The 25,584-nt window shown below is 42.7% G+C and overlaps 1 protein-coding gene across 4 annotated transcripts in view; it reads right to left on the reverse strand.

Annotated features, from left to right (window-relative positions):
- LOC122987412 (transcription factor HIVEP3) overlaps positions 1–25,584 on the reverse strand; it is a 41,514-nt gene that overhangs the window by 9,579 nt on the left and 6,351 nt on the right. For 2 of the 4 annotated variants that reach the window (XM_044359297.1, XM_044359294.1), the window contains exon 2: positions 633–2,991. In XM_044359297.1, coding sequence (XP_044215232.1) covers positions 633–2,640 — 2,008 coding nt within the window. In that variant the 5' untranslated portion in view covers positions 2,641–2,991. Of the gene's footprint in view, positions 1–632; positions 2,992–9,251; positions 9,298–17,012; positions 17,110–25,584 lie in introns of all 4 variants that reach the window. The other 2 variants (XM_044359295.1, XM_044359296.1) reach the window with 2 other exon arrangements.

The raw sequence follows: 25,584 nt of genomic DNA on the forward strand, positions 1-25,584 counted from the left end.
TATATCGGTATACTGCTTTTAAATCATGACATGTTTATGGATTTATGGAATATAAGTTTTTAAGATGGTGCCACGGATGGCTTCCCCTGTGTTGCACGCTAATATTTTTTCTGTTTTAAATGTGCAATACATTTCACTCACTAGTGTATATATGAACAGGCTGTATACACTGTATGTATATAATGTAATGTCTTTTTTTTTTACCATTCAATATTTATGTCAGCACTCTTATGGTTCACAGAAACGGTTTCACCTGTATATTGTCATTCCTTATGTATATTTCTGAAGATTTAAGTGTTGTTATTCTGTGTAAGTACACTGAGAGCCACTAAACCGGAGTCAAACTCCTTGTATGTGTGAACATACGTGGCCAGTAAAGATGATTCTGATTCTGATTTCATTCCCTTCTCAGTAGTGTAGTGTAATTTCACACAGTAGCTTTTCCTTTGTTTTCTTTGCTTTACATCAGTGATGCAGATGCAGATACTGACTCGTTATGTATATATTTTAGTATTCAGGTTTCTCAGATATCAAAGGAACAGAAAAAAAAGTTTGAAAGAAAAGAAACTTATTTCTCCCACAGGATCATGTTATAATTTTATCTGCTACTGCAGGGATACACAAAAACAAACCTGAGAGGCTCTGGCTGTGCTCCGGTCTGCTTGGCACTGGAATGAGGCCTGCAGAGCTTCCTGACATGGCTACAGACCCAGGGCTGGGAGGATCCTCCTCCAGACTCTCCTCTTTCCTCCTCTTCCTCACAGCCATGGCCAGCGCTCTAAACTTATAGTGCATCATCATCTGGGGGCGATCCTCCCTGCATGTTTTACTGGCATCCACACTCTCTTGTTCCAGTGTTTGCTGTCCTGGGCAGATGCCTCTGTGGGCCTCGTAGCCTTCACTGTGTTGGAAGCGGGACCCACATGCTTCACATTCAAACAGGCTCAGACTCTTCTGCTGTTGTTGTTGCTGTGGCTGCCTGGCTAGTTCAGTGCCTCTGGCTGAGGAGGAGGAGGTGGGACCGGTCTCCTCCAACATTAGCTCAGCTCCCAAGGGAACTTCTATGGCAGGCTGGCGCCTCAGCATACGCTGGGCATGACCAGCCCTCATCTCTGCTACCACCGCTTGCTGCTCATCGAATGACTGGCAGAGACGGTAACCTCTGGGAGACATGGTGCCAGATGTGGAGGGCTCTTGTTGGCTGGTAGATGATGGCATTGAGTGGCTTCTAAGCAGAGGCACTGTTGACAGATCCTGGGTACTTGGCGGATCAGTCTCAGGATTGTGGGTGTGCCTCAAACCGCTGGGGCCGGGGACCTCTCCTTTGGGATCGAATGCGTATGGATCTTTAGGGGCGGTAAATTTGGGTGACTCCATGCTGCTCTTCCTGGACAGAGAGGAACGTCTGGGCTTTACACTGTCAATCTCACTGGTGTCTACTACTGCTTCATTGATAGTGATGAGCTTGGTAATGTGTTCTATTACTTGAGTTTTGGGTACAGCAAAGGGAATGGTCTTCTCCTCCGTTCCTGAGGATGACGAAAGCGGAGAATGAGGCTGCTGCTGATGGGAACCACGCTGCTGCCCACCCAGCCTTCCATATTTCCCTAGAATAATTTCTGCGTAGGTTTTGGCACTGGCACTAGGAGGACTAACTTGGGACAGATCAGTGCTTCCTGATCCTGAGAAGTAGCCAGACTCTGTGCTGCCCTTACTGCCAGGGCCTAGAGAAGAAGATGAGGTGGAGAGGGAGGAAGGAGGGTCATCTGGGGAAGCCATGGGGGCACGTTTCCTTTCACTAAGCCTCAGTGCCAGCCTCTGCTTGACAGCCTGGGAGTCTTCAGGCCTCTGGCTCTCCTCTGAGCCTCCAAGCAGCTCCTTAACACCTTTTCTCTGCTGGCCCAACATCTCCTTAGAGGAGGATTTTCTGTGTTGGCCTGTCTCCTCTTCAGACTCAGTGCTTTCTCCCTCTGCGGGTTCCTGTGGGTCTTCTCCAACGCCACTGCCCTCTGGTCCACTCAAACTGGGCTCATCACGACGGGACGCCAGGCCTGCTTTTATGCGATGGGCATGGGACTTGCGGTGTTTGTACAGGTTGCTCTTGGTCTTGAAAGAAAAGCCACAGGGGGCACAAGGATAGGGTCTTTCTCCTGTATGGGAACGAATGTGTTTCTGAAGAACGCTTGGCTTGGCACATGGACGGCCACAGAAAGTGCACTTATATTTCCCTTCTTTTTGGGGTTTCTTCTCCCCTCTTCTGGGTGAGCTGACCCCTTCTCTGCCCTCTTGGCTCGACTGAGATGGGACTCCGTGACCATGCTCACCCTGGGTGGAGGAAGTGGAGGGGAGGGATGAGGTTGATGAGGAAGCTGGAGAGAAGAAGCTGCCGCCTGAGGGACCTGGGGTGTCTGATTGCTGCCATGCTACTGCTTGCTGCTGCTGTAACCGAAGCAGAAGGTCAGTGCGTTTGGGTTGGCGATTTTGCAGGCGGCCCAAGGCTCTGTGTACAGGACGAGGATTAGGAGGCTGCTGGGGCTGCTGAGGTGGACAAGACCCTTGTGAGGATTCAGCTGACACATGCTGCTGCTCTTGCCTTCCAGAGCGCTCCCCATCAGCCGGACGGCTGGGCTCAGCCTCCATAGAGTGGGGAGGAGGCCTCACAGACACGCAAGGGAGGGCTCTCTGAGCCTCATGGGGCTAACCGCATGGCAGCAGGGAGGTCAAAGGCAAGGGATCATCGACAGACTGAGTTGTAAATCACAATGAAGGGCCTTTTTCAGTGTGGGCCTAAAGTTATTCAAGAGGACCAAACGCGGCATCATTAAAAGGTGCCCTGGAGCTGCATGGATGCAGGTAAACATAGATCATCTCTCTGTACAAAGCAGCTCTGCTTCTGTCCAGCCTCAGCCATTCTAACAGCCCTCCCAAGGTCTTCTCTGCATCTTCTTTGTTGGCTCTCAAGAGTGTTAGCGGTTCAGCTTCCGAATGGGTCTAAAGAAACACAGAGAAAGACAAGCATTGAGTCATGAAAGTGGAAACATATTAATGCATATATTAGATTCTCTTTTTTTTCACGGAGAGGTATGGTAAAGTGCTGTGGAAATATTAATGTTCAAAGTGAAACAAATATTCACCTGTTCTCTTCAATATGCAATTTAAAAATTGCATATTGAAACAAAAGCAAAAACCAAAAAGAGAGGTGATAAAGAAAGGTTTAGCTCTCTTAACTTGAGTCGTCCCCAGAGCTCATTACAGCAACTTCAATAAAATCAAAAAAAAACACAGGACCTTGTGAAGGTGACTTACACTTCTTGACATGCTAAGGGTTTCAAAGAAGAGTTATGTTGGTAGAGTATAAGGCCAAAATCATTAGTGTCCTATTATTAAACTCCTCATTAAAATATGCTTCCACATATCATATTTTGACAAATAGGGTTATATTTCATGGTGTGTTATTGTAAGAGATGTGGGTGTGTGAGAGGGAATAAAACAGTCAAACACGTTTTGAGTTTTCCTCATAACTTTTTAGTGAAGACCGAACACAGATCAGTATGCTGCCATTACACTTCTCCTCTCAATCAAAACCACTCGCTGTCTGAACAGCACCACCCAACCAGAGCAGCTGACACTAGAATATCATTCAAACACTGCAATCACCAAACATATGCAGACAAGATGACAGGCAACAATTCAATGAGAACACAGTAAACCCATGTTTAAACTTATGTTTACATAAGTTTTACCCATACACCACAACTTCACTCTTACAATATTGAGTGGGGTCAGTGTTGTAATGGGAACATTAGCAAGGTAATTACCTCAGCAGCATGTTATTGCTGTCATCTGTGCTGGCTTCACCTCTTAATAAGCAGATTGTGTGCAGTGATTCAGGAGACAGAGGCAAACCTGCTGTAAATCTATTTAGAAATGTTAGGTCAAGATGTTCTGTTAAAAAGACACAATGATCTGAGGCATCTAGTACTATGTGCATGTCCACACAGTGTACAAACACGTGTAAATCTCTTTAGAATTTAAATAAAAACTAAAAACACCTTTCAAATTGAGACCCCTACTCAAAACAGATGTATCTGATTCATATCTGACCCATGACTAGCCCACTCTGCAGGAGTCAGAGCAGCTGAGGGCCAGCCAGGCAGCATCCACAGCACTGGCACCAACAGAGGAGACCACAGTGTCAGGGCAAGGAGTCAAAACAAATGTTGGCTATATAGCCTATGCATATCTGATCTGGCAGTAAACCTAAAGGGGGTAAATGGAGGGGGCTGTTTTCTAGTGGATAACTGTGTTTAACTCTGTCTAGTGGACTACTGGGTCTACACCCCTCACACTCTACTATTATACAGCCACCAGGGTGCAGTATTTATAAGGGGCCAAGAGTGGTTGCTTGCTACGAAACTCATTGAGAGAGGGTACTGTGAGACCTTTTATCAAGATAGATCTATTGTAATATTTCCCACTCACACACTGCTAGAGAGCTGCCTTTATGAGGATCCAAGTACGGCTGATCATGAAGACTTAGAGATGAAGGTACGGTGAAATCTCCTCTTTTATCAAGATGTATGTGCTGTAATATTTCCCCACTTAGTACAAATCCTGCACTCCGTCTCAACTCGAGACATGGGATTCTTGCGCTGCAGCCAATCAAAACATACTCTGGGAATGGATGGGGCCAATGATAACATTTTCACTGAGCAGCCATGCTCAACCGCTGACAATCCCAGCAAAAACCTCATCCAGAGTATCAATCATCGTCTGAGACATTGACACTACTCGCAGCTCCCCGACTCTGTCTGGAGATCAGCACTCACTGAAGGAGGATGCTGTGTGTGTTCACCTCATAGCTGAAGATCTCTGTGATGATGTACACAACATGCATCGCCTCTGACAGTCAAGAACATGCCCGGAGAGAGGATAATGAGGGACGGGGGCTTCGAAAGTTTCACATTGATACAGAGCAAATGCAGAAACTGACTGAGAGGAGGTGAGAGAGAGAAAATGTATAGATATAATATCATAAATATTCATAAGAAGTAGAGTAAGAAAGAGTGCAAGATGAAGTGAGAAGAGGTGGGGAAGAGAGAAAAGAGTGAATCAGTGATCCAGAGGCTGAATAAACAGGCCCAGGCAGAAGACTGCAGCTTAAGGTGCCAGCGGTGGCAAGGCAGCACTGACAGTTTTTTTTTAATGAGCCATACTTCTGCTCTCTCTCCATATGTCTAAAAAAACCACTCTGCACAGTCAGCCTTCATTAGAGCCAGTTTACACTGGGAAAAAAAAGAAAGAGAATCACTCTTCCTCTTGGAAACAACTTGACAGATTCACAGCTCCATCTCCACATTCCCCCACATCTGCTAAGGACCGATCATCTGTTTAGTGTGTCTCTCTCCAAGCAGACCAGTGCTTTGATAACAGCAGATTTTTTTTTACCACCAACAATCAGCAATTAGGCAGCACAACAAACCAAACCAACACCATTAAAAATCACTTCTCCGTTTTCATTTTGCTCGTGTTTCACTTTCTCAGCTGTACAGGAAGACTTTTGTATGTATATCTATAGCTTTTTCTGTCTTGAGCTATTGAGTTACATGTAGATAAGTTAGATCAGGAGGGAAAGGGGCTCACAAAGAGTTAAATATCAGATCCTGTCTGAATAGTGTTATTCCTCACACACATGAACATAAGAGAGGAAATTGAGATGACAATAAAAACATTAAAAAGTAGAGAGGGAAAGGGTTAGAGAGGCAACACAGTGGGAAAATATGGGTACAAAGTGAGTGGGTCTGGATGTGAAGAAAGATGATGTTGTGCATAGAAAATAGAAAGATTGAGCAGGAGGGAGAGCACAAAAAGCAAGACAAACAGTCCTCCTCAACCCCCCCCCCCCGTAATAAATGTGGTTGGTTATCAGAGTCTAAGCTTAATGATCTCTGGCATAGCTGTTGATGCAGCCCTTAAACAGGACGATTAGAAGGTTTTAAGGTTGGGGAGAGCACTACTTACATTATTCATAGCAGCCTAGACTGCCAGCTCTGAGCAGGGGAAACACACAGTCAGGGCCTTGCCAGGAAGATGAGGGGAAGGAATGCCAGAGTCTAGCCTACATTAAGCCAAAACACACACACGCACGCACACCCTACAGCGCGCATACAGTGTTACAGTACGACTCCCCCAAGAGCTGTACCCGCTAACTCACAGCAGCCTTAAATCTACTCTGACAGATCTGACCAGCCAATCAACTGCACTGCCCTGAGGTGACCTGCCCTGGTTCTACTCAGGCAATCCTCCTGCTGTTGGACCAGGGGTTTTTCTTTCTCATCGTCCTCATTCCACAGACATGACTTGTTATCAACGGCGCCTCAAATGCACTGCGGGCTTGTATACACATTAATGGAAATCAGTTACTTGTAGATGAAAATGATATCAAAATAAGACGTCACACACACCTTTGTCTAACCTTTTTGATGATGGTGGGGCAGGGCTTTTCTCTGTGCTCTATTTTTAGATTGTGGCGCTAACAGGAAACCACTGATGCAGCTGTTATACAGTGCTATTTATTTATTTATTCTTTTGATTGAAGGTCAGATTAAAACCGCAAAGCTAATATTAGTAGCCCCCCCCCCCCACCACCACCACCACCACCACCATTTTCCCACCTCCGCACCATGTTGAATCATCGGTATGTTTATTCACAGAACAGTCTCATGGTATCTGCAATGATTTGTTGTGTGAACTAGTTTCTGGTGTCTGTGCCTAAAATGTGATTAATGACTGGTCCACAGAGAGTAGACGAGAGAATGACTGAGGAGTGCGTGTAGAAATGTGTGTGTATGTGGGGTATGTGTAGATATGCAAAGAGGCTTTGTCAGCAGAAAACAGGCCCTGATGCAGGTACCCAGGGGAGCCCTGACACACGGAAGAGCTCACACTCCATCTCCTTCACACACACACATACACACACACACACACACATGCTGTCACACACTGTCTCCTTCCGTCATCTCTGCTGCATCGATCAAGTCCGGCAGTTATTCTTCTACAACTGTAAATCCAATAAAACAACCATTTAGCTCAACTTCTGCTCAGTAAGTAGCGCAGGAGCTTTGCAGCAGTTTTACAGTTAAAACTTCATTATCATGCACAGGAGAGGACGACCGACAGATTTTGTGTTATTTCCTCATCAATATCTAGACGTATTCATGCAGCTGGTAATGATGGATAAAAATATGGGCTAAATATTAAATTACCTTGTGCCCCGAGAACAGATAAACCCTCTTAAGTGCTTTTTAAAAAAATGTGCTGTCATACCCCCACCCAAATACACACACACACACACACACACACACAAACAAACACACACACACACACATATCTCTCTCTCTCTCTCTCCCCATTCTCTCTTACTGGCGGTAGCCTGGTGCAGGTTCCCATGGAAACCAGCCTACTCTGAGCAACGGCAGATGGAGAGGGAGCTGGAGGTCTAAATTTATCTCCCAGCATCCTCTCTGACTACAGGCACACACTGGCAGCAGGAAGTGAGGAGAGGAAATGCTCGGCCTCTGCATGCATTGACAAGCTGGCATGACCCTTGACATCCAGCCCCTTTGAGTGACGACGGGTCGATGTCACAGCAGACGAACACATACGGTAGCGTCTGCGACAGCTTGAACCGCACTAGTCCTAATCTCAGTGAAGCGTTACAGCATTTGATCTTGCACAAGAGGCTCTGCAGCATTCTCTAAATATAAGGTGTATGGAAAAAACTTAAATCACAGTCCTTCCCCTGCTGCCACCACCACCACCAAAACACAGAGCTGTCAATCAAACTCAAGCCCCAAATCCTAGACAGTAACACTAACTAATCACAGCAGTTTGCTTTGGTAGTAAATGACAGGAAAAGAAACCCCAAAGACAGAACCAGACGCCAGAGAGAGTGTAAAACCTCAGAGACCAAGACTCTCGCTCACCCAGGGATATCACTTCTGTCAGTAGCACTAAGGAGGACGCCGTCTGAAAACACAACGCATACCAGAGCCCTCACTCATTCTCTCTCTCTCCCTCTCTCTCTCTCTCTCTCTTTCTCTCTCTGAGCTCAGAGCGGGATGCGTCTGGATTGCTGCACCTCTGAGGCGAGAAGGTGTAGAGAAGGATTTCACAGGGCTTTGATAAGACAGGCAGTTCACAACCGTCGCAGTGTTCACTTTGATTAAATACAAGCCAGTGAACTGCAGGTCAATACCGGCCTTTAAATCAAACACGGGAGGCTCAGCGGAGCCGCGTAATGCACACCTCGATGACAGGAGAAGATTGCACTGAGAGTTTTAATAATATCCCTGGTCCTCTGGTGACATAATCAACTGTAAAAACAAAGTGACCACAACTTTGACTAAATTGCAGGTTGCTGGGTTTTCCATCATTTTATTTGAGGCCAGGACCTTCACGGATGGAAATCATGTTTTTGTCGCCACTTAGTCAGTGAGTCAATTCAATTCATGTAGCCCAAAATTTGTCTCAGAGGGCTTACAATATGTACAACACAGAACATCCTTAGACCCTCGATTTGGGTAAGGAAAACTCCACAAAAACACTAACTTTAATGGGAAAATAACAGAGGAGTGATCCCTCTACCAGGACAATCACACAATAAGTGTCATATATATAAAGTCTTGTACTGGAAAGGAAACTCTTTCCAACTTGAATTAAATTTGTGAAGTAAAATCCTTGTGTTGTGTGTCCAACACCTTCAGTGACACCCTTTGACATGATAAAACACTTGTTATCCTTAAACCAGTGATAAAGAGCGTCTGACATTCACAAAGTGGATGAAGTTAAATCCTTCAAACACCTCTGGGTGTTAAACCAAAGTTCTGAGATACATCACATTACATTAAATAGAACATTTTCAATAATAAATCATCAAATACATACACAATTCCATACAATTACAACTGCTACAAAAACTAAATAATTCTGTTTACTGTAGCTGACAAGTAAAGAAATAATGAGTGAAAGAGAAGAGGGGAAGACTGAGGAGAGTTAGACTAAGAGAGAGAAAGACAAAGATGGATTAAATAAGAGAGGAAGACAGAGAGTGAGGGGGGAGAGAGAGCGAGAGAGAGAGAGAGAGAGAGAGAAAGAAAGAGAGAGAGAGAGAGGGAGAGAGAGAGAGAGAGAGAGAGAGAGAGAGAGAGAGAGAGAGAGAGAGAGAGAGAAACAGACAGAGTTTAGATTACCTGACAGAGCAGTCTGGTCTTCCCCCTCAGAGACGCTTCACAGGCACTGTGAGACAAGCAGGGAGAGCCAGAGAGTGAGAGCGGATATGACTTTTTGAGTGGGTGTGTTGCCGAGAGAGGGAGAGAGGGACAGAGAGAAAGAGGGAGGGTGGGGGTGAGGCAAAAACAGAGTGATGGAGAGAGAGAGGGAGAGAGGAAGACACTAAAATGAATGTTTCCACTGTATAAATGTAAGGGGAGGAGGAAGATGCCAGCAAGAAGGAACTGAGAGCGATTCCCGTAGAATGAGTAACATCTAAAAATCATCACTGCAATGCAACCAAAGTTCATGACAAACCAAGAAAGTGAAACCAAAATCTATAGATTAGGGACAGGAACTGCCTGCTGATGTTTCTTGAACTTGTGCACATTCATTGGCAGTGGCACACTGCCCATAGATAGGATTACAAACAGGTCTTACATGGGGTTTTCCCCTGCAACACAGAGCCCTGGAGGCAATTCCCTGCAATTATCACCTCCTTATCAGCTAAGTTATCTTATTGTAGCGGTGGATGAAGAAAAAATAAAAAACAACAGCCTTCTTCCGAAGTGATAAACAAGCAGCCTACATGGCTCATTTACGTAAATCTCCCAGTCCCAGCCAGAGTGCCACTGTGCCGCATCTGTAAATGAATTCCAGAGTGGCATCCATTCAAGCAAGCCCCCGCATTACGCAGAGCTCGGGTTGGGCCTATCAGCGGTGCAACATGAGAGAGAGGGAGAGAAACAGAAAGAGAAAGAGAGAATTGAGAATGAACGGAGGTCCTGCTGTTCCATAGAGCTTTGCCTGCACTGGCAGAGCACAGGAAGTGTGAGTCACACACTCTAAAATAAACACACTCACACAGCGACGAGCCGGCACACAGAGCTAGTGGATGGCTGGGCTACTGATCAGAAAGCAGGCAGAGGGAACATGGATCCTCACAGGACAGCAACATGTGGTGGCCTGGCGGGAGTCACAGCCAGATGATGGGATGAGTCAAAAGAAAGAGCTGCTTCCCTTTTTGTCTAATTGCTCAATTACAGTACATTTCATTTTTGTTTTTCTTTTCAACCTCATTTAAGCTGTCGGTTTGCTCTCTTTATCAAATCTCTACCAATTAAGTTTTGTTTCCCTCTCGTCTTCCCCTGTGCTGTTCTTCTTGGATCGTCCAAATGCCCCCTATTCTTTCTCCTCTGCTCTGTGTTTCCTCTCTTATTTTATTTGGTTCCAGTCAATAGGAGTGTTGTTCAGGACTTGGTGATTACCCCTCGCTCCGTGTGGCTGCTGGCTTACTGCTGTAGGGACCGCTGTGCTGGCCTGATGCTGGGCTACTCTCACAGGCTGCTGGCTATGCTGGCCGAGGCACTGTATTGTGTCTGTCTGAATGTGCTCATTGTCACCCTTTACAGCACACACCTTCTATACTGTACTTCCCTGTGAGGGACTTTCACCCATCCATCATCCCTTTGTCCTCTGTTCCTCAGACTGAGGGGTTCTGACGGGAAGGTGGGGAGAGAGGGCAGAGGCCCGGGAACAAAACTGCCACTGTGGCGATGATTGACAGGAAAGTTGCTCTACACAGACGTAACGATTAGCAAGGCCGGGGACCAGGCTGCAGACACACAGTAGTCTGGTTAGAAGCTAGAGAGAGCTAGGAGGTGTTAAGTTCAACAGCCATGTAAGCAACAACACAAGAGATAACAATTTGGAGTATTGGGATCAACATGGGATGTGCAAAGAATGTGAAAGCAAGCTTTCATGATGTTGTAATAAACAGAGACCATATGCTACCCACTGGCCCCAAGCATGTCAGGCTCACATTATGCAAAGCTGTTCTCATTTACAGTAAACGGAAACAATGGCTCCCCTGTGGTATGGTCACATGAGGCAATTTCACGTATACGACACAAACGTACCTATATAATATAATGCAGAAGCACCTAAAATGCAAATATCATGCTTTAAAGAAACTTTTAATGTTGCTTTGGTTCAGCCACAGACTATAATTTAGACCAAATGAATGGTTTGTGCAGTTACACACAACCATACACATGACATATTTTTGGTCTTTCACCCCATAAACTGCAGACACAGGCAGTAAAAGGTGCAAATATGGGAAAATTCAGAGAGGGTTGTCTATGTTCTGAGGGCAGATTATTTCAGACGTGTGGTGTTCCAGTAAACTGACCCTCTTCTGTCCATATGACTGCGGTATTATGATAGAAATAAGATCCATTTAAAGAGGGATCCCACCTAGTGTATAAAAGCCACTGTGGCTCTGTATTGCTCTACCTGTTTACATTCATTTGGAAAATAACTGAGTGCAAAGAAGACATCTATATATCCAACGGGCGGACAGAAAAACAGGATGTCAAACCTCTAAATCTAGTCATTACGCGGGCAAATGTAGCTGTATCATTGCTTCGCCCTCCACCTCAAAATAAAATCTTAAAACTTGATTATTCCATACATCTTATGCAGTATTCTCCTGAGGTACAGCTACAACAAGTTTGGTTTGACAAGACAGCATGACAAGCGGAACATCTGCAGATGATTTTGACTGTAGCGCCCCAGTAGATAGTATTAAAACACTATTGAGCAGAAGAATGAAGATTTTAATATTGATACCAAAACAGTTTCTGAGGAAATAAATCTTGGATCTGACAGCAATTTGTGAAACAAAAAGGGTGCTCTTGATTCACACGTGGGCAATGAATGGCCACAAAACAGTTTTTCAGGACTTGTGTGAGTCAACATTTTCACAAAAAACTGTTACAACTTAAAATTTAAATGTGTCCAGTATTTTGTTGACAACATGCCTGCAAAACAAACAACGTTTGATGTTAGCATGATGTTAGCATGCTACTGTGCTAAATTAAGATGGGGAACATTGTTGTAAACTCTTTAAAATGCATCATGAACTTTGCCTAAATAAAGTACATCAGATAAAATATCTAATTCAAAATAATCAACATAATGGTTTAAACCAAGAGATAAAAGTAAGCAAGGAAGAATAAGCAAGGCTAAGAATCTAAAGCAATCTGTGCCAACTTTCAGTACACTTTTGATATTTTGTTCCATGGACACAATTTGGTTGGTACTCAAAATTACTGAGGTTCAACAACCAGGTTTAATGGTGCCTTGGTACAAAACTATAAATGCAGTGAAGCATAAAAGGCCAAAGGCTTGTCTTCAAATATACATAAGCACATCCATTTTCACACAAACATACTCAGACAGCAATATTATACAGCTAGAGGAGAGAGGACTTACACATGCAACCAACCAGCCAGCTAATGGAGTTGAGCATGCTAGTCTTTTGTTAATGCCGATCGATATGTATCCTCAGCAGATGTGATATCTGATCCTGTAAAACACTGAAAGACTGACCACCCTCTGTTTCACTCAGCATCTCTCTTTTATCGTAGGGGCTTTCTAACTCCTTCTCTGCTTCTCTCTTTTCTATTTCTCTTAGACACAGAGAAATGCAGAATTCTCCCCTTTGTGGCCACTCACTCCCCATTTACAGTAGTTCTCAATTTCACCCTCACAACACACTCTCATTATCTTTTCCTTTTCCAGGGCACTGAGGCATTAATAAAAACCACTGTCTTTATATGCAGCAAAGTAAACTTTACGTATATTATGAAGAAGGCTACAGGAAATCATGTCTCCAGGGTTGCTCTGGTTAGTGATTGTGGAAAGTAGCCTGGCCTGAGTAAAGTCCCTGACTGGTAAGGCATATCATATAATGACCTAATCTATCATTAGCAATTTGTGACAGTGGTGAAACGTCATGATAGTTGTACAGTATTAGTATTTTCTGACTCTTAAGCATTACTGCCCAGAGGGCAAAATGGTCTTGTGACATGATACAAGTATGTTAGTGACAAAAAAAGTGAACTAACAAACACATCGAGTGTCTGTCAAAGAAACATAATCTGCCTTTAGACAGCTCAAACATGAAAATGCAGCACGAGTGGTGTGCAAATGAAATAAAAGAGTGACAAAGCACGGAGAGCGGGAACGGATAAATATAGAAAGAGGAACTGACATTTTCAAAAGCTGTCCTCCCTGCACCCACAAGTTTCACTGATGCGTGGATGTCAAGATCACAGTGCAAATTCTCCCACGCAGCTTACTGTACCCGTCGTTCACAGTTGGCCGCTTTATATTTGCTCTCTCAGTCATGGCGCAACAAAAAAAGAGGAAAAAAAATGGGCTTGAAGCAAACCTTTGATGAGACGATAGTTTTCACTTAACATGATAGGGAGAAGAAAAATAAACAACTGTCTGCTAACTATACAATGCAACAACTTATCATCGTGAGAAAAATATGCTCCTTGCTTTATACTGTAACTTTCATTAGATAACTACCTGCCGGACTTGAGCTTGAGGTTACATAGGTTAGAAAGTTTTGTGATTATTCGATAGTGAAAACATGATATTATCAGTAATTTTATGTACTATAGAATAACAAAATCTGCTTCTACATGTTGGCCATAGACAACTGTCATATGTTTTTTGTGATTTTTCTTTTTTCTATGAAGTCACCCATATGGATTCCTCAGTGATGGGACAGCCTTTGCTAGTTCCTCCTTTCTGCAGCTGCTGTACTACATCCTGTGTGAGGCTGCAGCAGGTACAACGAGCGCTGCTGTGGCACTGTGCATGACCTGGCGCCATGCCTTATCTGCACACCTCAGTAACCTGTGACTTTGTTAATCTGAGCTGTTAAATTGGAGCTGCTCGTGCTTTTAGTGCTGCACAAATACAGACACGGGGGAATAGTCAACAGGTGAAAAGCTCAGCCTGAGTGTGTTCAAACACGGGGACCAGGCCGCAGAATGTTTCAACACGGCCTCCGCGCCCGGCATGTAAGGGGGGCACCCTTCTGATCAGGGAGTTTACTTAAGGCCAGTCTGGTCCAAGTAATTGCTACCTGCAGTGACAAACAACTCCATTCAGCTCGAGTGTTGGTTTACAGTTTCCTCTCCCTCCTCTCCTGCATAGCCCCTGTTGCCCATTCTGCCCGGTGCCACGCTGCATTAGTGGCCTGTCAACAGAGACTCTCAGGACGCATCAACGCCTAGTCAGCCGCCTTTCAAACCCAACACACATATACAAAAAGTGTGTGCCAGAACCTGTCTGTTTATATGTGTTTGTTTCTGTGAGCGCTTGAATGTGGAGGTGTGTGAGCTCATGTGTTAGAGAGAGCTGGAAAAAGTGCAAAACTGTGGGTGCGCCTCAATACTCTTATTTGATCTTTCCTCACTCCTGGCTTGAACTGGTTGAGGCGTGAGGAGCGAGGATCCAGGAGCAAGGAGCGAGGATAAACGAGAGCAGCCTTCATGGATTACTGGCCAATATGCTCTCTTATTGGATATCGGTTATTGATTGGACACTGCAGCTGATCAGACTGATCTGATACATCACAACATCACTGAGTGGACACAGATTACAGATTAAACTCAAGTGTATCACTCCCAAGTTTTATATTATATTTGTTTTCTGATTCACCATCTAGTTAAACATCTGTTGTCGGCCTGATCAACAAAAGAACCATAAACAACTTTTTTCATTTATTAGAAAGATTTTGCTTTTCATGATCTGTTATTTCCCCCATTAACTTTTGTTATGGGTAAAATTAAAGTCAGGGAGAGTCTGTCAGCAAGAAACACATTTTAAACACATTTATATTTTGTATCATTCATTCAGTCACGTGAGGTGGAAAACTCCTGAGCGTTGGGTTCGATATGAGTTACATCATTTCAATTTTCCCTGAAACATTTAGCCTAATAAATAATTTCCAGTGTTCAAAAGGCACCCTAATCATATTCTGGGTCAATCAACAATGAATTCACAATCAGAATATCAATAAATACAGATGCAAATAATGAATAAATAATATAAATACTACTCTGCCAGTAGAAATGGTTCATGTGTCTCTGAGCAGGAAACAGTACACAGTATAAATAAAGAATGTCGGTTTTTATTCATGTGCAGGTGTTTGTTAAACAGGTAACAGGCTACAGAGAGAAAACAGCTGCTCTGACAGTGATAACTGTGCCCCTTTATTAGTATTAGCACAGTACACATGTGTGCAAACACAAACTCCGTCTAAAGTCACTATAGCTGTTAAAGCTGACTGACAGCTGATCAGCTGTGATCAGCTGCTGCCGTCATCAGAAATGGACATCACTTCATGTGACGCTTCAGAGGAAAGGACGTCTCCTTTCTCTAAAAACATGTTTCCTCATTTCCTCTCTCCTTGTATGGTTTCCTTGCATCTCTTCATGAATTGGTGGGAGGGACTAAGATGCAAGGAAAGGACGCAAGTGAGGGAAACGTGGATGCAGTTTAAGGGAATTGAGATGCACCTAGAGAATAACAAGAGGGAAAGATAGGACATTTTATGTCCTCAGCACACAGCTCTGACCCACAGTAGTGACTCTATCAGCCATCTGAGACAATCGTATGAAAGGCTATCAAAAGCGCGTGCGGTGTGCAGCCGCTATATCTCGAGACTGCAGCTCCAGGGCTGAGTTAGACAGCTCATCAATCACACATGACAATCAAGTGCAGCTAAGACAGTCTTTTAGTAAACTGTGTGTGTGTGTGTGTTTATGGAGTTGTGAAATGCTGAATCAACTGAAAACATGAATACATGTCTAACATAAATTGTTCTGAAGGCTGCTTACTATATGCATAAAGGTTTCTATATTTCTATTAAAATAATTGTGTACAACAATGCTTTAAAATCTGAGCACAATCCCTCGTCCACATGTCCAAATGTTCACAATGTTTTTCTTAAATTTACCATTAATTACAAATGAACAAATGAAACCAAAAATTTTCCGCATGAACAGACACCATTGAATTTATGTGAGAAAACTGAGTATGTTTTTTCATAATTTATGGCTGCACCATTACATCAAAAGAAAGGTTCCAGATGTTTTGCTAATAACTTCATCCTCACACATTTGTCTATATGGAAAGTTTAGGATCTTCACTAAAATTTAAAAAGAAGTTCTTTCAAGTTGGTATATGCTCGTCCACACAACATGAGCTGGTAACGATGGATCCACCAAAGGTTTAATGAGACCAAACATGTTAAATCATCATGCTGCTTTCTTATCTTTACGGTAACAGTTGTCAACAACAAAGAGCTAAAGAAACAGTGCCTTGCTGTACTGTAAACACAAGGTCGAGAAGGATTAAGATGTCAAGATCAGTGTCAATACCTTCACGCTGCTTAGTAACGACAGGCCAGGAACAAGCAAACATACACTGGCGTCCAATTTTTCCACCAAAAGTCTCACTACAAGGAAATCGAGTTGTGGTAAAAGGCTTTTTGCAACAACCAAAAATAATAAAGCAGCCCACTCTACTGCAAACCAACTGGCCCACTTTGCCTTACCAGACAGACAGAAATGTGTCGCTGGCTGTACTCATTGTTGCTGGGAGGTGCAGTCTACTCTGGCCACTGGGGAAGGCCACACACCACCACAACGTCTGGTTCCAGGCGACACTAACAAACCCCATATTCCTGCAAATACACACTGCTTCTGATTGAGGTAAAATTTACAGTATATGACACACACACATTGTAGGTGAGCATTTTTCTCTCTCTGACGACCACCCGGCCTGTTCAAATAGCTTTGGACGGTAACCCAACCCGAAGGGTCACGTGACCCACGTTAGGGGAATTAGCGGTGCATTCCTCCAGCTGTCATCACCTCATGAAGATCTGGTTGGGAGAAACTTGACTCCAAAAGCCGACTCGCCACCTCTCTTCTCCTCCTCTCCCACCTCTTCGGAGCTGCATCCTCCTGCCTGTGAGCCCGATCATTTGAATACAAAGCAGAGAAACAAAGATGTCCTTAAAATAGAGATGCTGTGGCTTTCAAAGAAGCACACTGCAGAGGCACAGCGAGAAAAAAAAAAAAAGAGAGAGGAAAAAAAGAGAGCGAGAGAACAAGAGGAAGAGAGAAAAGACAGTGAGAGGAGCAGGCTTATGGCGAGAAAGTGAGACACTGTATTGATGTAGTATAGGTGGCTGGATACATTGATTTCCTGTTAGTTCTTGCCCGGTTACGTACGGCTGATTTGTCATCCAATACAGGTTGAAGCGCTGTCTCTGAGCATGCCCTAAGCTGGGCTTTACTGGCTTCTCTGTAAGGATATACACACATTGGATCATTATGTTACCTCAAAGAATGTATCCCCACTGGGAATGTTTACTGTAAGAGCTTTCTGTCATGTCAGGTTCCTAGATAACGCTGCAATCTGAGTGTTACCTCTGGTGCACAATTTGCTCACCTCGGGACTGCAGATTGGTTATCGAGCAGTCGCATGATGAAGCAAATTGTCTTTTATAAAGCAGAAAGTTCTTATCAGTTCTGATAATAAGGCTGATACCTGTTTGTACTTGCTGCAAAATACCCAATAAAATGCACTCCTAAAACCACATGGCTATTAATTTAATATTATGCTAACCATAAATGACCTCATCTCACTACCATCTCATACAGGCACTTAAGAGCTGCTTTGCAAGCAGGGTTGTTAGCTACTTTTCAAGAACTTTTAATGATTATTTCATCATTACTCACTAAAATAAAGGGTTTCTGGACATTCTACCACTTTATATAACTGTTTTTCTAAGTTAAATGAGCCACCCCACTCACACTATTTTTGCCCTGATTTTGGAAAAACAAAATCGTTGGGCATGACGCAAAGCTCAGCCTCTCATATCTAATTGTTTAAATGCAGGTAGTCACATCAGGATACAAACAAGTCAATTGCACCAACATGACGAATAATATAACAGAATATAAGAATATAAGAGGCGGTAGTATCTATTTAGAATGTTGTAGAAACGAATAAGTCTCTAAGTTCATGAATTCAATGATGAATCTTTTAAGGACACCTGAAAAGTTGCACATAGCCAGAATATTTGTAACATAAATGGAATGAGCAAACTTAGCTAATATTATTTACGTAGTCCACGTTTCATATCGCACTGCCTTGTAGTCTTTTGTTTTTGGTCTCCTGATTAATCTATGTACTTATTCTTATTTATTTTTTGTTTTGCATCTGGTCGTCATAACACAACGCTGAGATGCGTCAGATACACACTACTAGTCTATGTTCATCTGTGTGTGTAAGCACAGTATATACTAGTAACAGATACATATATCTACAAGTCCATAATATATGTATTAATGTTTGTTGAACAACTTTTCAAAAATGATGTGTTTGAAAGTCAAATAAAATATAAATAGCAACAACTTTCCTCTCTCTTGTGCAAGCAAATATTTAGGACAGGAACACCCTTTTATGTATCCCAGGACATATTTTCTCACACTGTTCCATTTTTTTGTTGCTGAAATTTCAATAGTTTTCATGCTTTGAATTCACTGCCTCTGTGGTCAGCACGGTCCAGTTCACCCTGCGGCTGCTGATTCAGCTGTGCCTCCAGAGTGCACCTCTCATATGGATCTCAGAAGGAGAATTCTCAAAATTCACTAAATAAGAATTGAATTGAAGCTGACTTTGATAATAGTATGCAGAATATGAAAGGGTATACTGTGTCTTCAAACTGTCAAATAGCATGTACTATTGTACAGATAACTGTATGAGGTGGGAAAGTTCACTTTCATACAGTCTCTTGTTCAAGAGATTTCTTGCTTTGCTAATGTACCGGTCAACTAAGAGGAACTGAAACCACACTGATGTTTGCCCAAGCAATAGTATTATGAGGTTGGATCCCAGTTTCTTTACAGCCATAAAATAATATGTGTACATAAAAAAGTGGTTCATCAAAATAAAATACTGACTTCATTTTTTTCAGGGGTCAAATTCCTCCTCTGCACACAGCCCTTCATGATAAAACACAGACTGTGCATTCTGACCATATATTCACATTGCAAGCAGTTTAATCAACAGGTCACTGTTCATTTTCTAGAGAGATGACCAGTGAGGGAAACCTGGATGATGATGATGATGATGTGACTAACAAACTTGTCAACTGACTTTTTGTGGTCAGCAGATGCTGATTCAGTTTCTCCTGACAAGTACAAAATGAAGTTGATTGCTGCCAATCTGGGTTTCCCTGCTCCCCACAACACTAATTAAAAAAATGTATTTCATTAGTTTTTTTTCAAATATAAATGGAAAGATAGCAAAACATGCCAACATCAATATCAAAAATGCACAATAATGAATAAAAGAAAACAATGGTGACACAGTGGTACAGCAGTCCTAAATAAAATTAGAGCTGAGACAATTGATCAACCAACTGATCATCAGAAAGACAGTGTTTTTGATAGTCTATTAATCGTCCAAGTCATTTTTGAAAGGAAAGATGCCTAAAAGTACTTGTGCTAAATGGGAATTGATGGTATGATTTAGAGAAATTTCTTTTTTTCAGTTAATTTTCAAATAATGAGATTTATTTAGTGATTTGAATCAAGCTGTGTTAAGTGAAACATAATGTAACACTATTTCCTATTCAAAACCACAACACTGATGTAATCTACTGCAGACCTCACACTAAACACTACTGGTCATCAACCAAATTACACACAGTACAACGCCACTAGTGAAGAGTTCATCAACAAAACAAATCTACAGCCCAACAAAAGAACTTTCTGGGAGAATAGAAATTTGTTTATAGACTGTTAAAATAGCAGATGAAGAAGTCATAAACCTGAATCCACAAAATATAAACAAATGGCAAGACGTGCCCTCCAGTGAACTGCTAAACTGAGAGGAAATCTAATCTAAAGACCAAGAAAATCAAATCGGGGGACTGGCAAGTCTGTTAACTTTCACTGTTGAAGCAATCTGACTACAATCTTAAGAAAACTAAAACTGTGCATTCCATCAAAGTTTAACTGCATCTGAACAAATCCAACTAAGAGGTACAGTAAGGAGCAGCTGAGGTTTGTGATTCAGAAGATGTGGAGAAGGAAGTGTGAATCAAGATGGCCTCAGACTCACTGAGAACACTGCCTGGATTTTATAGTCAGGCAAACATACTGTATATATGCACATACACACTTCTACATACACATGCAAACACTGACACCTACCAAGAACATAAACTGCCACATTCACATGCAAAATCACATTAGGCAAGTCTTGGCACACCCTGGCCTTGCTGACCCACAGTTTTCACTTTACTCATTGTGGTCTGGCAAGACTCAATAGGCGTTTGGTTGGAACGGACGTCATTTCAAGTAGGCTGTATAACAGATGATTGACAGGTCTCTCAGACATCAACATGAACTCTACCTCTGTTTACTGTAAGTAGCAGCCTAGAAGGTTTCCATAAGAGAAAAGTCCTGTAGAAACATTAAAAGCAAGAGCTGATTTGGTGTAAAACATGAACACAATTCCCCTGTTTTGCTTTATTTTGGGTTTGTTTCAAATGAAAAAGGTTAACTAGTGGATGTAATGGAGCCTGAGGTGAAGGACGGCCAGGCTAGACTATGACACAGCATGTTTTTTTCTTTTTTAGCCCTAGCCTGATTTATTTTTTTCTTTTCCTGTGACTTTTCTTCTTGTTGATGTCTTCCACTAACTACTCTAGATCCCCAGTAAAAAAAAAAACATTGGATATGCCTAAACCTGAAAAGCAACATTTTTTTTGATGTGATATAGTAACTGAGTCACCACTGAATCTATTTGGCTCTGATGTGTGAAAACAAGACTAGGCTTTTCAAACATTAAATGGAGGAAATAATCACATATGCTGAAATGGCTGTGATGTATGAAACAACTATCAGAAAATTTCTCACAGCTGCCATCCACTCTTAACTCTGACGCTTGATTTTTCAATGCCATCCCAATCCTAGTTTAACCATATACAGGGGTCAGTATGCCTCAAAGTTCTTGTCGACATCGTCCACTAACCTTTCCAACGACGCAGTTGGGACGACTGCATCCAACAATTTTTGTAACTTTCTCTTGAACGTCTCTCTCAAACTCTATTTTTTTTAATTCTTCACTCAACTATGTGACTTTTTGGATGTGCAAACATATGAAACACCATGAATGCCTTTGAGAAAAGATTGTTTGTTTGAACAATTGACACGTCTCACAAGTCTCACCCCTTTCTGTGATGTCAGGCTTTTTTCCCTACCTCCCCTTCCTGAGTGTGGCCCTTTCAAACAGCTATGAACACTTTTTCCTTCCCGATATGATTGAATGACACATCTGAACTATTTATTTCAAGCATACCTCAGCCATAAAAGTCCAACGGTTTTGTGAGGTGAATTAAGTTCCCAAAAAATGTTGTTGTCATTGGAGTAGTTGTTCACTATGTGTCAGAGTTTCAAGAGGCAGTGAGTCATGTCATCTTGCAGTACCCATAGTTCACTGTGAATATTGACTTGAATCTCAAAGTATCACTCAGACAATAAAGGGATGTCCCATTAGTGTGTGTGTGTGTGTGTGTGTGTGTGTGTGTGTGTGTGTGTGTGTGTGTGTGTGTATGTGTGTGTGTGTTATGAATAACTAGTGCTTTACCACCTGTGACAGCCAACTGGCAAACAAATGTCTCTGGATACACACAAAATAATTGCAAAATCATTCCTATAGTACTTCACTGATACAGTATGACAAAAAACATTAAACTCATTATTGAGTAGCTGCAACAGAAACTATGTTGCTATATCATATGATACATTTCACAAGAAAATTAAAGTTAGTGACAGAAAATATTGTGAGTAAATATAAGAATACCTAAAAAAAATAGTGGATTTAGACTTAAAACATAACTACATGAATAGCCTACCACCCTCAAACAAGAGTTCTAGTGTGATTTTGGAAGGGTAACATGTTTGGAAATCTTTATACGAGCCTGTTTGATGACACACAGACCGAAGCAGTAAAGACTTGGAGGATGAGAGGCAGAACACAATGTTACACAATGTTCACCATGAAAAACCGCACCGAGGATAATCTGATAACACTGTAGTTACACAGAAAAGCAATAAACAGTGCATTACATAGATTGATGGGATGAAACACTGATACAGGAGTTTCTCTGCGAAGTTAACTGCAGTTTCTGAGAACTGCGTAGTGCAGTACTCAAGCAACAAAGAAGAAAATGTTCGAACAAAAAAAAAAAAAACATGCCCTCTTTCCATTCTTGTACATTTACCACCTGGGCAATAAGATAACAACCTATGTGTTTCTGTAACGCTGATAACACGATGGCCAACCATGCAAGCAAAAACATACAATTATGGCCAATGAAAGAAAGGCTATTGCTGGCGTAGCAACAAGGGACAGCTCACTCTCACAAGACCAGAAAAACCATCCATCTCGCGGGCTGACAAAGAAACATTATACTTTCTTTCACACAAAAACAAATCTCTCCTGGAATCCAGCAAGTTAAACTAAAGACTTACAATCTTGTTAAACTTCCTGCTATGAAGCGAATTTTGAAATCATGTAATCACACACAGGGCATCTTTCTTACCCTGGCAACAATGTTTGCGTGTGTGTCTCACACACTCTCTTTCGCTCAGAGACAAATTGATTTCACCATTCTACACCCTCCAACGCCCCTCCTCCTCCTCCTCTCTCCTAAACTCTGCCTCTCACTAGGGTTTCACTAGTGTTTCTCCTAATCTCCCTCTTCTTGTGTAATTCAGGCACTCCCACAGTAATGGACACCCTACTCAGGGGCAGTGAATGGGAAACCACCCCTGCTGCTCCAGCTACTGTACTCTCATAGAATCCAAATCAGCTACACAGATAGCTAGTTTGGAGGCTGTTCAGATGACAGAGAAAGTGAGAGGGTCCTGGAGAACAAAGAGAAGAGGTGTCGGGGGAGCTGAACCCTCTGTCCCCCTCTGTCACATGCTACCAGCCGAGCCGTTCCTGGTTTCCCTATGGGTACGGCTGTCAAGAGTGAAATATGTCTTCCCGCCCTGAGCCAGAGATGCACCAGGAGCACCATGTGCCCCTGTTACTCCGCCACCTCCTTCTCCTTCCCCCGGCTTCTTCGCTGGCCCGCCAAGCTGTCAATCAGCTGACACCAGGGCGAGGGGGTCCTCAGAGGACGAGCGCAGTGCCATTAAGCATATTAGAGTCGCAGAGTGTTGATGAAAAATCTAAATCTGCAGTGACTTAGCTGGGGTTGCTCCCCATAGCACTGTGCTGACAGTGCAAAGCTGGAAAAAGAGGGAGGAGGTGGGGGACTACCTGGGTGCAAACAGTGGGACTGCTGACTGTTTGAGGTTGTTGAGGACAGCAGGATTACATAATAGAAAACACTGTAACACCTCCGACTGAAGAAGAGCTTCCTACAGCGTTCTGTGTCCTTTTCCCCCGAAATGTATGGTCCCGTATCTTTTAAAGTCTTACAGGTTATGGCTGCAAGTCCTAGTTTATAATGATTTATAATTACCAGTAAATTTAACTTTAATATCATGTGCTGCAGATCTCATGTCCCTGCATTGATGGATGGATTATGTGATGGACTTTCATGTGTTAGCCTCAACTATTTGCCTTTGCTCTACCTCTTTACCCAGCCACTCAGCCACAATCCATCCCACCTCATCCACCCGAAAGGTGATGAAAACCTTGGCGTTAACATCCAGCAGCAGAGGATAAACATGTAGCCCTCTGACGAGCGGCACACGCTTTTTTTTTTTCCTGTCATCTGTTTATTTTCTCAATTACAATGGGTGAGTCTGTGTCAGCAGCTCTGGGGTTTTGCTCTGGCAAGAGGAGGGAGCAAGGGAGGATCCTCTCCTGGGGTGCAGAACTTTCTAGAGGAAGCATGGCACAGACGATGTGTGTGTGTGTGTGTGTGTGTGTGTGTGTGTGTGTGTGTATGTGTGTGAATGCCACTGAAAAACACCCTGTGTGATCACTGCCGTAAGTGGAGCAAGGTGTAGAGGGAAAGAGAGGAATGTTGAAGCTACTGTGTGACAGAACATCTGCATTATCAAAAAGGTTTTCTCTATCTTCCATCCACAACTTCCCTAAAAGAGGGATCCATGCTGAGTAGCACCGTCACCTGATTCATCTTCAGCTGTTAATCCACCGTGACAGTGTGACAAATGTGACAGAAGATTACTTCACTGATGTTGCAGTGCTATGTGAGTCTTGATCCTACTCAAGATGATTCACCTACTGTCATGCCTTTTGTGTGACTACAAGTGCGGTGGATGAACTGAACAGTAGTAGCAGTCTGTCACATCACATTTCACACAGGCACCTAAGTAAGCGAAATACGGGGTTTGTCCGGAGACCCAGTCAGTAAAACATATTCACAGACTAATACTAAAATGAGTAGTACAGTAACAGTCCAAAAACTTCTAGTCCCATGCAGCGCAGAGTTCAAAGAGTCATACCAACATGTTTGCAGGTTTTTAGCTCATTAACAAGTCCAAGCCATGCGAGAAGCTCGAGGCTGTACTTAGGCACTTAGCTGTGCTTGAGCTAATAGCTAATATGCTCACAATGACAATACTAACATGCTTGTCTTTAGCAGGTATAATGTTCGCCATCTGAGTTTTTCTTGTTAGCATGCTAACAAGGCTAATGAGAGGCTAATGGGAATGTCATTAATTTTGCATGTGATTTGTCATAAAGTATTGGACAAATGGAAATTTAGACCTCATGACAGCATTAAACGGAACTTTAAGGGATCACCAACGTTATAACAATGGATCATGAGGAGAACTTTTGGATCACCACATTTATCAGGATAAACCCTCTGGGCACAATGAATGTCTGTACAAAATTTTATGGCAATCAATCCAATAATGATTGAGTTATTTCAATCTGGACAAAAGTGGTGGACCCACCAACCACACAATAGACTGACAATGCCATCCCTAAAGCCAATAGCATGGCTGCTTAACATTTTTGAATGAATGCTATTCACTTTTAGAAATTTTTATGTAATTTTTCTACATTTTTTTTGCTAATAGATATTCACATTGTAGCTACAGAAATGAATGAAAATCAATCAATGCCTGGAACAGCAGTTCAAAATCTGTAACATAGAGCAGCATGGCTTGAAAAATGTTGGTGACGTACTAAATGGGCTAAACCACTGATATAGTCCTTACACTGGGTCTTTGTTTCTTGCATCCGCTGTGACAGTGCAGTTTTCTCCGTACACTTAGTGAAACTTACAATGCAGTGACTCAACAGATGTGGACCACTGAAATAAGCCCCTGATTGGCCAACTCCTGCTTTCTGCTTCCTCTCCTTTCTCCCTTCTTCCTGAACTGTTACCATTTTCAAAGTCCCTACACACATTAACTATCCAATAGGAAA

The sequence above is a fragment of the Thunnus albacares genome, chromosome 8 (assembly GCF_914725855.1).
Source record: "Thunnus albacares chromosome 8, fThuAlb1.1, whole genome shotgun sequence".
NCBI lineage: Eukaryota > Metazoa > Chordata > Actinopteri > Scombriformes > Scombridae > Thunnus > Thunnus albacares.